The following is a 15,107-nucleotide window of genomic DNA, read 5'->3' as shown; positions in this document are numbered from 1 at the left end:
CCTAATTTCATCTGAAACGTGCCCAGAAATAGAAAACCTACCAAAGGGAAGAAGCACCAGAACCTTAATGATCGTTGCTGGGAGCTGTATTGACAAATCTGTGTGTTTTTTTTTTCTTAGGACTTCTCTATATTTTGTTTTCTCTACTAACCTTTTATAACTAGAAAAAGATAATATTTTATTTTAATTTAAATACAGTAAGGAAAAAACAAAGACTTTTTTGGTACTTACTCTCTACGAATATTTAATCTGATACCATATTTTAAAATTAAATCAATTGGAAATATGTACTAGTGATATGTAGCAAAGTTATATTATGTAGTTGGCAGGCTAGTTATGATATCTGTGATTATAATATGCTGTCACTGCATTTAAAACCATTTAGAGCAACACTGTCTAATAGAAATATACATGAGTATATTAAAATTCCACCAGTAATTTTAAATATTCTAGTGGTCACATTAAACAAAGTGAAAAATCCCACAAAACCAGATTAAGTCATGTATATCTGTGTAATAAAATTACTCCAACACTTAGCAGTTTAAAATAGCAAGCTTGCGTTATCTTGCTCTGTGGGTCAGGAATCCTAGAGCAGCTTAGCTGATGGGGTTTCCCATTATGTGGCTGTTAAGATGTCAGACAGGGCTATGGTCTCATCTGCAGGGCTGACTGGACTGAGGCGGGAGGAGCTCCATTCAGGCCCGCTCACATGGCCGCAGGCAAGAGGCCTGAGGTCCTCGTCCACAGGGCTGCTCACAGCATAGCAGCCGGCTTCCCAGAGGGAGCAACCCGAGAGGAAGCATGGCCAACATGGAAGCCACAGGGTCTCTCATGGCCTGATCTGGGAAGCGGCAGGCCGCCACCAACACGGCTGCCGTTGTTGTTCTTGCTAAGTCTTGGCAAGTCACTAGGGCCTAGACACAGAGCATGTCTCCATTCGGGCCAGCTGCATTTTGAGCCACACGTGGTTCATGGCACCTGTTGGACAGCACAGATGTAGAGCATCAAAAGCCTATGACCATATGCTACCTGGTGCTTCTGAGATGCTCACGTGGTCCGTGGGTAGAAGTTGTTCAGCTGAGGTCTTGGCGTTAGCCCACATGCAGATATTACTGTGTCCACCTAGTATGCAGAGAAGCTTAGGGGTGCGTCCTTCTGTTTCTGCCCTAGCTGGTAATTCTCTTGACCACAGGATCCCAGTTTCCCTTCCTTTCTATGTAAGACACTTTGTTCAGTGTCTTTATTTCATAATCACTGTTGAGAAATGGAAGTAAAGTAGTATCAGTTGTCTGTAGACTTAGTGGCAGATTGCAGGGGAGGCTGCATCCCAAAGCTGGGCTGGCCCTGGAGGACAGGCTCAGGGACAGCTCCGTGTCCCCTCTCATGGGTGCCAAACCATTCTGTGAGTGCCTGTGCTTCAAAGGTGAGCCCTGAGAGCTCTGTCCTCGGCCCCCTCTGGCCTTGAGGGAACAGGGGCTGGGAGGTTTCTGGCTGAACCCTGAGGGGCTGCTTGGGGGCTCTGGGTCTTTGGACTTTGCACCATTGCCTTGACATTTGTTGGCTTGGGAGTTGTTGCTGCTGCTTTTTCCCGACGCACTGGCCTGCTAATGTCAGTGTTCGACAAACCAAGGAGAGGACACTTTCCTGAGCTCTTTCAGTCCATGCTTTATCGTTTTTGTCTTCAGAATTCAGAGCAACCTAGCAGCCATGTGTAACTAACACGTCACTTGTCCCTGTGGAGATTGGCCCACCAGCCTCCACTGGGACCCTGTCCACTTTAACAAGCCCACTCGAGTTTAGGGTGGAGCATTTGAGAGCTCCACAAGCACCACACACTTCGGGATCCCTGTGATCCCAACATTCCTGGCAGGCGGAACACAGAGAGGACTCAGTCTTCACTTTACTGATGGCGCCGCTCTGTGCTGTGGACAGGCCAGGCTTGCCTCCCCTCACAGCCCTGACCATGGGCAACTGCAACTGGCTGCTGTTTTTCAAGCCTGGGAGAAGAGTTTTCAAGAAGAGTTTTCAAGCTGGCTGCAGGAAACAGGTGCGTGCCAGGCAGAAGGCGCGGGTCAGGGGGAGTCACTGCAGGCAATCTCTGCAGCCCGCCCAGGGCTGCAGCTCACCGGCCTTTCCGTGACCGGCCAAGAGCAGCCCTCAAGAGGCCACTCGTGTTATTTTGTTTTGGCGCCATAGGCTCACGTTCTATGACTCCTAGAAATAATTTTTTAAGATGAGTGTCGTAACTCCTTTGTATTCTGCATGTTGGCGACCCCATGTCAAGCCTGAGGACTCCCCAACAACAGCCTTGACCCAGGCACTGCCCTGTACCTCTCAGAAGCCCCCGTTGGCCGCTGGTCCCGCCTGCCTGGGGGACATGAGGACCGCTGGCTCACTCCAGCTTCGCTGCATTCCTGCAGCCCAACACAGTTCCTAGCTGAGGATGGCCTCGGGGGCTCCTGCTGAATTCCATTTTTCCTGTTGTCACTGTGCCCCGGTGAGCCCTGCAGTCCTCGCCGTTGATCCAGCTGCAGCATTCACAGCGCATTATTAGGAGACCACCCCAAAGCTGCCACGGGTGTCGGTGCAGAGTGAGGTTAAGGAGATGGGATTGTTGATGTCTCATTCCATGCTGGTTGCATGTGTAGCTTTTACAAGAAGAAGACATAGATGAGAAGCTGAGAAGTAAGCCTAAGCCCTGTGTGTTTGACCGGGGCTCCTCACGGTAGTCCTAGGAGGCCAAAAGAAATAAAGAAGACACTTGAGTTGGGGTCAGTGCTGCCACCTCAGGGCGAGGCCAGGTCCCACCTCCAGAACCCCTCTGCCTCTCCTCTCCTGGTGCCCCAGGAGCTGGCTTCACTGCTTGGAAGAAAGCACCCTGATCCCAGTCCTCACGTCGCTCCTACGGGCCGGGCCTTCAGGCCATGCTCCTCATTCCTGGAGGGGTCCCTGGGAGAGCCCACCCCACCACCCCCAGTGGCAGACCCTCTGAAAGATGGCTGGAGACCCCAGAACCATGACTCTGGAGCCAGTCTCTGGGCCAGGGTCTCAAAAGCACAGAAAGAAGTTCAAGGTTGCCTTTCTCTTTGCATTTTAATCATTTATTTCTTCATTGAAATAGAGGTTATAAAAGCCATTTGAACTACATAGTGGTTTCATTACTTTAGGAGGCTTTTGTTTGGATGATTTAAACTCTTTATAAGCCATCATATTGTTAGTGACATTTGGCAATGGTGTTTGTCAGACAGATTTCTTGAACACAAAATCTAATTAGTGTCATTAAATCATCAGTGAATTTGAATAGAGTTTTATAATTGAAAAGGGAATCATTTTAAAAATATAACTTAAATTATTAATGTTGGGTAAAGAGGATCTTTTAGGAGAGTTTTAGTGCTCGTGGTCCCCGTGGACCTTCCTGTTTCCTGGCTCTTTGTGGTGGTTTAGACCCAGCCTCGCCTCTCCTTCTCGGACAGTGCTTTTCCACCTAGAAGCGGATCCCAGATGAGCGTGGAAGTTTCTCTCTTGTACTTCTGTGTTTTTGTTTGTTTGTTTTTTGAGGCAGTCTCGCTCAGCTGTCACCCAGGCTGGAGTGCGGTGGTGCCATCTCAGCTCACTGCAATCTTCTCCTCCCAGGTTCAAGCGATTCTCATGCCTCAGCCTCCTGAGTGGCTGGGATTACCAGCACGCACCACCACACCTGGCTGCTAAGTTTTGTATTTTTGGTAGAGACAGGGTTTTCCCATGTTGGCCAGGCTGGGCTCAAACTCCTGACCTCAAGTGATTTGCCTGCCTCGGCCTCCCAAAGTGCTGGGTTTACAGGCGTGAGCCATCACACCCGGCCTGTCTCTTGCATTTCTGATCAATGCCTCCCAGAAGTGTATGGAGAGGGAGAATACAAACATAGGTACCCAGAGAGGGTCCAAGGACAGGCCACGATGCTATGGCTAGAGCATGCCCCAGGCCAGTGAGTAACAGAACAGGGGCATGTGGGAGACCCCCAAGCACAAGCCTGGGCCCCAGCACCCCCTGCAGGGCGCACCTCTCCCCAGGAAACATGGGGCACCCCCTGCAGGGCGCATCTCTCCCCAGGAGGCACGTGGCACCCCCAGAGGGCACACTTCTCCCCAGGAGTTAGGGTACACCTCCCCAGGGGGCATGGGGCACCCCCTGCAGGCCACACTTCTCCCCCAGAGACACAGGGCACCCCTCATTGGGCAGACCTCTCCCCAGGAGATACAGGGCATCCCCTGTAGGGCATTCCTCTCCCCAGAAGACACTGGGGCACCTCTATAGGGCACATCTTTCCCTAGGAGATACAGGGCACCCCCCATGGGGTGCACCTCTCCCCAGAAGGCACTGGGGCTCCCCTCTTATAGGGCACAGCCTCCAGGACAGACACTGAGGGCCCCCCCATAGGGCACAGCCTCCAGGACAGACACTGAGTGACCCCCACAATAGGGCACAGCCTCCAGGGCAGACACTGAGGGACCCCCCCCACATAGGGCACAGCCTCCAGGGCAGACACTGAGGGCCCCCCCCTGCATAGGGCACAGCCTCCAGGGCTGACACTGAGGGACCCCCACAATAGGGCACAGCCTCCAGGGCAGACACTGAGGGCCCCCCACATAGGGCACAGCCTCCAGGGTGGACACTGAGGGACCCCCACAATAGGGCACAGCCTCCAGGACAGACACTGAGTGACCCCCACAATAGGGCACAGTCTCCAGGACAGACACTGAGGGACCCCCACATAGGGCACAGCCTCCAGGACAGACACTGAGGGACCCCCCCCCGCATAGGGCACAGCCTCCAGGGCAGACACTGAGCGACCCCCCACCCCCCCGCATAGGGCACAGCCTCCAGGGCAGACACTGAGGGACCCCCCCCACCATAGGGCACAGCCTCCAGGGCAGACACTGAGGGACCCCCCCCCCCCCACATAGGGCACAGCCTCCAGGGTAGACACTGAGGGCCCCCACAATAGGGCACAGCCTCCAGGGCAGACACTGTGGGACCCCCGCATAGGGCACAGCCTCCAGGGCAGACACTGAGGGACCCCCCCCCCCCCACCATAGGGCACAGTCTCCAGGGCATGTAAAGGGCACGTTTTGTATGTAGGTTGCACATCGCCCTCCTGCAAGGCTTTTACCCTTTCTCCCTGCAGTGGTGGAAGGCGTGCCTTTTCTTCCCTAACTTCAGAGTATTCCCAGGTGAATGCATGAAAAATAAAAATCATTTACACACTGTTTTAGTGTGCATGTCTTTTTTTTTTACTAGCAAGGCTGGCCTCTTTTTCATGTGTGCGTGTGTGTGTGTGTGTGGTGTGTGTGTATGTGTCCGTGTGACTTGTGCTGTGGAGAGCACGGTGGGTAGGAGAGAGTTTTCAGAGCTGTTTAGTTGATAATGTGACTCTTCCTTTCGGGGAGGGACTAACATGGAAAGGAACCTAGTTTTCTGGCACTGGGACTGTGGGCCATGATCCTTATTCTCTTTAATATCTGGCCGAGGAAGCTGAAGAGATGTTGCCCAGGCCCAGCTTTCCGGTCACCTGAGGCAGCCGTCAGTGAGCCTCAGAGCTCACCTGGGCTGTGCTGAATACCTGATCCAGGGCTCCATGCCAGGACAGAGGTGCGGTGGGGAGGCGGGGACGGGAGCTCACCCTTGGTTTGGAGCAGAGTCCCTCTGTGGTGCCTCCGGGTGAGGGTTAAGAATAGACGGGAAGACTTTGTGCGCACCTTTGCTAGCATGAGCTGCCTCCCAAGCTAAGCAGAGGCGCACGCACGTGGCAGTGGGATCTGTCGACCCATGGGGCACATGGGCACACACCTGGAGAGCCATGGGTGCCGCGGCTGGTCTGCACCTGGTGTTCCCATCCATGGGTGGCAGCTTACCATCCGTGGCGTCCACTCTTCTGCCCTTTCCTCCTGGCGCCTGCCGCTGTATGTGGGTGCAGCGTCTCCATACTCGGGCTGCTCCCCTGGCAAGTTGAAAAAGAGACACAAGAAACTCAGAAGTTTACTTTTTAAAGTGAAAATCTTTTTGGGTTACCCCTTGAATATTTGTATATTAAATTCTGAAGTCAGAGTCAAAGCAGCTAAATTCTGGGGCTCCTATATTTGGTTCAGAGTTCAGTGTACGCTTCAAGTAGAGTTAAAGTCTGGTTAGAGTAATAGGATCAGCTACGATTGGTTTTGTTTTTGCTTTTGTTAGAACGAGGTCGTAGTCATCTTATTTTAAATTGATCATCATAGTTTCAGTCTGCAAAAAATTGCTTCCCAACAGCCCTTCCCCCACGGAGTAGTCTAACGTGAAATGTTAGTGAGGGATTAGTTGCAGACAATTTTAGCTCACTTAAAAATAAGCGCATCTCGAAGCCCTGTTTTTCGAAGCCTGAATTCGGTACTCCAGTGACGCACCTGCCCTCCGGAAACCAACTGAGGGTGCCCCACGAAGAATAAGTACCTCTTCACGATGCCAGGGTGTGGGGCGGGAGTGAAGAAGAGTGCAATGGCCATCTTCCCTTGTGGTTCGTCAGCATTTTCCAAGAGCGCCAAGGGCAGAGGGTCCCTGTGTCAGAAGATGAAGAAACAGGCCTGACGTCTGAGGTTGTGCTGTAAACAAGGAGTGTTGAAATCCAGTTTGTCCTGACGGCTTTCACTTTGCAGGCTTTGCTCTGCAGATAATCTGTTATAAATCTAATAAGGTGGAATGCCTCCCTGCACAAGCGAAGCGTGAGATCACACAGCCTTGCCGGGGGCAGTTAGGGAATCAGTCACCGTTTGTGGCTGCTGGTTTCATTAAAACTCCACCACAGTCGTGCTTCTGGGAGTTTTGCCTTCCTGTGAATTTTAATCCCCAGCAGCCATGGTTGTTGTTTTCATTCTTTTTGAAATGATGGTGGAAAGAGCTCACTTTCCTTCTGGGTTCTGGCTGACAAGTAGATACTGCGGGACTGCATTAGGCTGCATCTGTCCGCTCTGCTTCCGCCCTGAGTGAGCTCTGAGCAGCAGAAGGGAGGGAGCTGGGGGGCCCTGTGCAGGTGACAGCCAGAGGGGACGGGCTTGCCATAACGAGGAGATCAGTTCAACAAAGGATTGTGTTTGTTTTCTGAGCTGAGAAGGGCCCCGAAGCCCTGTGGGTTGTACGTCTATAGGTTAACCTGCCGTTTATAGGTTAACCTGCCGTTTATAGGTTAACCTGCCGGTGGCATTCCCGGTCTGCAGACAGTGGCCCAGGGACGCCCTCGGGGCACCTTTACCTGTGTACACAGCTCCGGCACCCCAAGACAGAGTCCTGAATCTGTACGTGCCCAGATGTTTGTCCTGGGAGAGGGACTTTGCTTGCGTGCGGCGCGAGGAACACTGTGTTAGGAAGGTGTGCTCCGGGCAGTATCTCCCTGGTCTTGAGGGGGCCTGATTTTACCTTAGAATAACATCTAGTGTCTGCAGGAAGTCGGCCTCTCTAGGCGACATCTTTTGAAAGTGACGGTTTGATGACGACCGGGCTGCACGGAGGCGAACCCAGGCCAGCTCTTCTGAGCGTTCTCCCCATGCCACCTCTTCCAGTCCTCACAGGAACCCTTGGGGCAGGTCCCACGTTTAACCCAGCACGGACAGCTTAAATATTTAGGTGGAAGTGTGCTGGCAGCGAGCAGGCGGGCGGAGCAGGGTTTCTTGGCCAGGCAGCCTGCCCTCCAGCCAGCATGCCGCAGACCACCTGTGAGTCTTCAGAGGCCAGCGCTGCCCAGATGAAGGACGTGGCAATAGCTTGCTTACGTTTATCCCACCATCCCCCAGAAGTTCATTTAAGTGGGTTGTTCGGAATTAAGGGTTTGCCATGGGAAAAATACAGGTGAGATGCTTGGTGTGTGCAGCCCAGCCCTGACGGCCCTCCCCGCCCCTCCTGCACGCGCTGCTGCCAGGCATGGTGGGAGCCCCCTCTCCCTCAGCCCACCCAGGCCTCCTGCCTTGCCTGTGCCCGCACATCTGCCAGGAGCAGCACTCATGCTGGAAGGCAGCCCGCGGGTGCACCTGCCTGGGTAGGGTCGTGCCTCAGCCCCTCCCCTTCTCCCTCTTTCCCTGGGTGTGGGCCTACCTCCCACCACCTCTCCGGCTTTTCTACCCCCGTGCTCCTGGCTGGAATTGAGTCCCACCCACTTTGTGAGGGCTGTAGGTGGGTGGGTGTGTTTGTGGACAGGGCTTTTTGTCTGTGGGGAGAGCAGGCAGGTCCTGTCCCCAATGTCTGGATGCTGACCTGCTCTCTCTGCTGCCATAAATTCTCGCTGTGTGTGACCACAAGTGTGACTGGGCAGCCCTACCTAAAGCCCGAGGTCCCACTGCCCTGGACTCAACGCGATTCCTGTGGGGCTCTGCCATCCAGCCACTTCTGCCACCATGGGGCAGTGGGGATGGAGGCTGGCTGTGGGCCGCAGGCTGCAATGGCCCAGCTCAGGTGGGCCGGGAAAGACCAGCACTGTGGTCTCTATCCTGGAGGCTGGGGCGGCCTCACTCCAGAGCTGTCTGCCGGAGGCATTGCAATGGGCAGGCGGTTTCTGCCTGGGGACCCTTCCTCAGGGTGGGCCATGGGGGCAGCAGCCCAGGACACCCTTCCATCCACATGGGGCACTCATGAGAGGCAGTCATGTTCATTTTGCTTATTCACGGTCACCGCAAGTTTGAGGTTGCTGAATGCCATCTGGTTGGCCAGTGCATGTCTCTGTCCCTTGTCTGGGCTGGGGCTTTACTTACAGAATGGAAGAATGAGGAGTTTTACCTTACAAAATTATACAGTTGATGTTACATTTAACATTGTGGACATGATGTGATTCGAATTTCACACAAGTCACAGACACGCGGGGTGACTGGCTTGTCTCATCTTGAGTAGGAAGAGGTTGTGAGCAAGCTGAAATCCTTTCTTTCCTTCCCCATTTACAAGTGGCTCTGGGTGGTCGTGGAAACTGGCTGAGTCCTCAGCAGTGGGAAGTGAGGCCCAGGAAGGGGGATTGATGTCCCTGGTGGGGCCATTCCTCCTCCCCTGCACCGCCTGTGACCACGAAAGGGCTTCGGCCAGGCTGTTTTTGCAGCCTGGATCTTCCCAGAAGCCTAGGGGTCTGAAAGGTGTGTGTGCTGGGTGCCTGGGGGCTGAGCTGGACCTCCAGGCTCTCGCAGGACAGGGTGTGGTAGCCACCTGGGAGCTGGCTCTGCAGGGGCAGCAAGGGTGTGGAGCTCGCCAGTCGGCTCCGGCCTCTTATGTGAAGAAGGACCCAGCAAGATGCCAGAGATGTTCCTGGACACACACTGCCCGCCCCCATCACCTTGCCGACACCACTGAGGTTCAGTGCCCACAGAGAAGGGCAGCGTCCTTGCACACTCACAGGCGCCTGGAACACACGTGCTCACTCCCTTGCACACACACTGACATTCAGAACACACACTTGTGTGCACAAGCAGGTTGATGTGCATGTCTCTCCGTGCAGGCGGCCCTGTTGTCCTGGAGAAGCAGGCCCTGTAGCTGAAGGCTCGTGCCGCCTCCCGCCCTGAGCACACTGCGTGGTGGGTTCTCAGGCTGTGGCATCTCAGGGACCCAGGCCCCCGTCCCTGCTGGCCCGACTCTGTCAGGGTTGCCTCTGCCGACTTTGTAATCCTTTTCACCTGCTTTCCTCAGCCACTGTCATTTTCCTTTGCTCTGAAGTGACGTACATCTGTTGTAGGTCAGCAGTCGGTCCCGACCTTTTTGGCACCAGGGACTCTGGTTTCATGGAAGGTGGTTTTTTCCATGGACAGGGGTGGGGGGTGCAAGAGGATGGTTTGGGATGAAACTTCCACCACCTCAGATCATCAGGCTTTCGAGTCTCATAAGGAGCGTGCATCCTGGATCCCCCACACACAGTTCACAACAGGGTCACACTCCTGAGAGAATCTGATGCCGCCGCTGACCCGGCAGGAGCTCGCACTCCGATGGGAATGCTCCCTAGGCTGCCGCTTACCTCCTGCTTTGTGGCCCACTTCCTAACAGGCCAGGGACTGCCACCCATCCACGGCCGGAGGTGGGCACACCTGCCGTAGAGGGATTGAAGAATACACAGGGACGACAGTGTGGCGCGGGTGGCATCCCGTGGGCACCAGTCCTGCTGTGCCAGCACGGTCACTCATGGAGCACAGGCGTCCAGTGGCTGCCTCGCACGCACAACCCACTCTATGCCTTGCTCATCCTTTCCCTGGCCTGAGCCTCATCCTCCAGGCAGAACCACCAGCTGGGAGAAGCCCCACTCTGGAGCCAGCCCAGAGCCCCTGATTCACTAAGTTTCCTCCACAGAAAGTTCCTTGGGCCACTCTGGTTGCCAGGATGCCTGCTCACCCTGAACCCTCTCACCATCCCCTCTCCCTCCGTAAGCGGAGCAAGACCAACAAAAAGCATCCCAACAGTGGCCGGGTGAGGCAGCTCACGCCCCTCATCCCAGAGCTTCGGGAAGCTAAGGCGGGAGGATCACTTGAGCCCAGGAGTTTGAGACCAGTCCCCGCAACAGAGCAATACCTTGTTTCGTCAAAAAAGAAAAAAACGTGTCTGGGTGCGGTGGTGTGCACCTGTAGGCTCAGCTACTCAGGAGGCTGAGGTAGGAGAATGGCTTGAGCCCAGGAGTTCGAGACCAGCCTGGGCAACATAGTAGGACCCGTTTGCTACAATTTTTTTTAATTAACTGCCATCTATTTGGGAGTCTGAGGTAGGAGGATCACTTGAGCCCAGGAGGTCTGGGTTACAGTGAGCTATGATTGTGCCACTGCACTCCAGCCTGGGCAACAGAGCAAGACCCTGTGTCTAAAATAAAAAAAGACAATGGGACAAGAGACAACTGGTAACTGAGCAAGTACTGGGGACAGCAGACAGACCATGAGGGGGACACATGCGGGCCACAGAGGGTGGCGGAGAGGCTCTCCCCGGCAGGCAGGTGGCAGAGCTCCTCACACCTGTGGAGGCCTGGCACTTCCCCTGGGCTGGCCCAGGGGCTTGTGTGGAAACTGAGGAAACTGTGTGCAGACAGAACCCTGGAGCGTGCGAACAAGAGCAGAGCCGTCTTGGAGGAGCGGGAGGATGTGCGGGAGCCCCAGAGCGTGGGCTGGGTCCCAGGACAGAGGTACCCTGGGGTTGCAGGAGTCCCTCTCAGGGCGTCTGGTCAGTTGCACCTTCCCACACTCACCAGCGCCAGGCCAAATTGTTCCTTTTCACCTTTTCTAATACCGTGAGTGACGTGGGAAATGTTCACTAGCGATCTTGAACATTTGTCCCCATTTATCTTTAAACAGTTCTGTGCATCTCCTGTTCTTTTTTGCCCAACTTTTTAGTGGGCTGCCTGTCATATTCTCATTAATGTATAACAACCATTTATGTAAAATTTATCTGTATGTCATAAATACTGCAGTTTTTATTTTACCTTCTACCTTTTAATTGTTATTAAGACAAACATTTTTATGTCTATGTCAGTTTTTGAAATATGAGATATAATTTATACTCAGCAGAATGCCAGCCCTTAAGGGTGCTGTTGGGCGACTGTGCCCTCCCCTGTGGACACTCGACAGGTCGGACACTCCATCCACTGGGGCGTCTCCTCCGGCCTTGGCCCCCACCGCCCTCCCTCACCTCCTCAGAGGCAGCCTTCTTCTGATGTGTTTATCCTTGTGCGTTTTTTCTGTTTTAGAACTTCATGTGAATATAGTCACCCCTCCATATTTTTGGGTTTCACCTCCACTCATTGAGCCCATGGAGGATCAGAGCCTGGAGACACTGAGGGCCAACCACCTGTATTTCCACGCCAGGCCGTGGTGGAATGTGCGGAACTGGAGCTGCGAGTGCAGAGGCCCCGTGGAGGGTCTTCCAGTCTCGCCTCTTCTCTCTGCTCTTTCACCCTCTGCCAACACCTGCTCTTTAGCAGTTCCCCTGTGTTTTCTTGTGTACACGTAGGTTATTCTTTTTTATGGATAGATGGTGTTCTCTTTAATGAATACACATCATTTGTCCGAGTGTCCACCTTCGAGGGAATGTGTGAGTTGCATTGAGGCTGGTCTGTGACCAAAAATCCGATGCACATTCTTGTACAGGCTTTCTGTGGGTGTGCTTCCGTGTTTCAGATAAATAGCTAGGAATGGGATTGCTGGGTCTCAGGGCAGATGTGTGTTTAACTTTATAAGAAAGTGCCCAGCAGTTTTCTGACGTGGTTGTACCATTTCACGCTCTCTTCACTGTCTTTAAGTTGTTCTCAAAATAGCATTTTCAACTTGCAAGATAACATAACTCTTCTTGCATATTTTCTTCTAGCAAGCCAATGGCTTTTGTTTTTAATATTTTCCACTTAAAAGGTAAGACAATGCCCAGAGCCTGGAATGGCCCTGACTTCTTTTTTGGACTGAAATAGCAGCAGTGCAGGGCAGGGCAGTGCCCAGGGCCACACCAGGGCAGACACATGGGGCCTGGGCTGGTTTCTTGGGTCTTCATCGGGTCTCTGTGCGTGGAGCCTGGGCTCTGACCATCTATCTGCTCCTTCTGCTTGCAGCAACAGCAGGAGATGCTGGCCATGAAGCACCAGCAGGAGCTGCTGGAACACCAGCGGAAGCTGGAGAGGCACCGCCAGGAGCAGGAGCTGGAGAAGCAGCACCGGGAGCAGAAGCTGCAGCAGCTCAAGAACAAGGAGAAGGGCAAAGAGAGTGAGTGCGGGCACGGAGGGCTGGGCAGAGGGAGGGAGGCTGAGTGCGGGTGCAGAAGGCTGGGCAGAGAGAGGGAGTGCGGGCGCAGAAGGCTAGGCAGAGGGAGGGAGTGGGGGCATGAACTCCGGAAGGTGGGGGGCAGAGGGAGTGAGTGCAGGAGGGCACTGGGGCAGCACATGGGGAATAGGGAAAGATCTAGGGGCAGCTGAGCCTCACCGTAGTGACTCTTGCACTTCGCCTGTGCTGGGTTTCTAAGAAGCAGGCCAGGAATGGGACTCCCACCCCCTGACAGGGACAGTGAGTGTAGCGTGTGTGTCAGCCCACCCTTGGTTAGCTCCCCCGGTGAACCAGAGTCCATGGATTTATCTTCATCCAGGGCTGCAGGATTCAATATTAACATCAAAGCAAGGGGCATTCAGCCCGACTTTTGGTTTGATTTAAACATTTTAAAGACTATTTGGCAGGATTCCTAATAGACTTAAAAATATTAAAAACCATAAAGCATGCCAGATGCACAGTGAATTTCATCTGTGAGTTCTGCCCTGCATTTTTCAAAGTACTTTTCTTTCGGGAGCATTTGTAAGTGCCTTGAAAGCAGGTGTTAGGTTGTAGAGCAACTCACGGCCCAGTGAGGGGTGGGTGTTAGGTTGTAGAGTGACCCAGTGAGGGCCAGCAGCATACTTTTCCCATCTGCTCTTTCCACTCTGAATTTTGCCTTCTGTGGGGGCTGTGTTTGTACATCTGGAGACCAGTGTGGTCTGTTTTCTTCTAAGGAGAGCCCACACTTGATACTCTCCAGGAGAACATTCTATTTGCTGTTTCCCGCTTTGGAAAATTAGAGGGACACATCTACTGAGGAAAAGGTTATGGTGTCGCCCCTGCTGACTGCGGGCTGCTGGGCCAAGGACCTGTGGGCTCCTCTGCACGAGGACAGTGCCCAATGTCACCAGCGTGTCTGAGCCCTGGCGTGTCCCCGGGGTGCAGGGTCCACCGTGGGGCTGAGTCTGCTCTGAGCATCCTCTCAGATCTTCACTTAAAAGAGCCCTTGGCTCACTGTGTGTTTGTATCCTTTCTATGGACAACTTGTTGTTTTAAGTGACACAGACAGTCAGGATCTAATCACCAGAGTGAGGGGACTTTCATGGACACTCCGAGTTTCTGCCCTGGACTTCCGTGCTTAGTTGAACTTGTCTGTTCCTGGTAATACTGAAAATGAGCCGAGGTGTACATTTTCCTCGGGTAACGGAATTCCAGGTAAGGAGAGTAGAGCGATGTACTCTTGTAGGGCTGGCCCATAAGTAGGAAGAGAAGGCTTTATGCACTTCCCCCTTCCCCAAAGATAACTCCTCTCCTGATATTTAACATGGAAGATTAATTTGCCTGCTTTTGAAATGTATGTAAATGGAACCCTTAATATGTAGGATTTTTGTGTTTTTCTTCTTTCTCTGGACATTATGCTTGTGAAATTCATCCCCATTTTGCATTCAGCAAGAGGTCATTCATTATCTATTATATATTGCTGTGTGGTGTCCCATTTATAAATGCACCAATGTAGTCATTTCTTCTAAAGTCGTTAGATACTTGGCTTGTTTCCTAACCAGAGCTATTGAAAGCAATGCTGCTGTGTGCATTCTTGGACATGTTTCTTGGTACATGTGGGCAAATGTGAAGTGGAGTTGTTGAACGTTGGGGCATGCATATTGTCAGTATTCATATGTGATGCCTAAAAGTTTTCAAAGTGGTGTACCACTTAACACTCCTACCAGCCACGTACGGGGGTTCCTGTGGGTCCATGTCCTTGTCAACACTTGCTGCTGTCAGTCACTTTAATTTCAGCTCCTCCTCATGCCCTCAGCTGCATTTCTTTGATTACCAATAAGATACAGTTTATTTTCATAAGTTTTTTGGCCAAATGAATATTCCTCTCTTTGTGAAGTGCTTGTTCAAGTCTCTTGCCCATTTTTCTGATGGGGGAGTCTCCCTTTTTCTTGATTTGGAGTTGTTCTTTCTATATTATGGAATCAAGCCTTTGGCCAGTTGTACATGCTGTAAATCTCCTCTTCTGCTCTGTACTTTGCCTGTTCACTCTCTTAATGTTATCTTTCAGGCACAGAAATTCTCCCTTCTAATACAGTTTCAGTCTTTTCCTTTAGATGATTTTGTGCCTTGAGAAATCTTTCCCTTCTTCAAAATCTTGGGTACGTCCTCTTTAATTATCTCTTAGGAGCTGATTCTACCTGGAATTGATACCAGTGGGGTTTTGTTTGTGACTGCATTGACTCTGTGGTTGAAATTAGGAAGACTTGATATTTTTACAACATTGATTATTTACCTTCTTTAATTTTTCTTAATATTTTCTTAATAGTTCTATGTTAAGGAGGCATGCATGTATTTGATTAAATATATTTCAAG

General features: G+C 52.4%; 1 protein-coding gene and 1 long non-coding RNA gene across 26 annotated transcripts in view; one reads left to right on the top strand and one right to left on the bottom strand.

Moving 5' to 3' along the window:
• HDAC4 (histone deacetylase 4) overlaps window positions 1–15,107 on the top strand; it is a 352,120-nt gene that overhangs the window by 206,577 nt on the left and 130,436 nt on the right. For all 25 annotated transcript variants that reach the window (XM_074010653.1, XM_045368051.2, XM_045368055.3 and 22 more), the window contains one exon: window positions 12,545–12,695. In XM_074010653.1, coding sequence (XP_073866754.1) covers window positions 12,545–12,695 — 151 coding nt within the window. The remainder of the gene's footprint in view (window positions 1–12,544; window positions 12,696–15,107) is intronic.
• LOC123568004 (uncharacterized) lies at window positions 217–5,979 on the bottom strand. Its single transcript, XR_006691215.3, has 2 exons — window positions 5,827–5,979; window positions 217–2,731 (listed from the first exon to the last, which is right to left on the bottom strand). It is a non-coding gene; the product is annotated as an uncharacterized lncRNA (long non-coding RNA).

The sequence above is a fragment of the Macaca fascicularis genome, chromosome 12, assembly GCF_037993035.2.
Source record: "Macaca fascicularis isolate 582-1 chromosome 12, T2T-MFA8v1.1".
NCBI classification, from domain to species: domain Eukaryota; kingdom Metazoa; phylum Chordata; class Mammalia; order Primates; family Cercopithecidae; genus Macaca; species Macaca fascicularis.
This window is presented reverse-complemented; position numbering and strand designations above follow the sequence as displayed.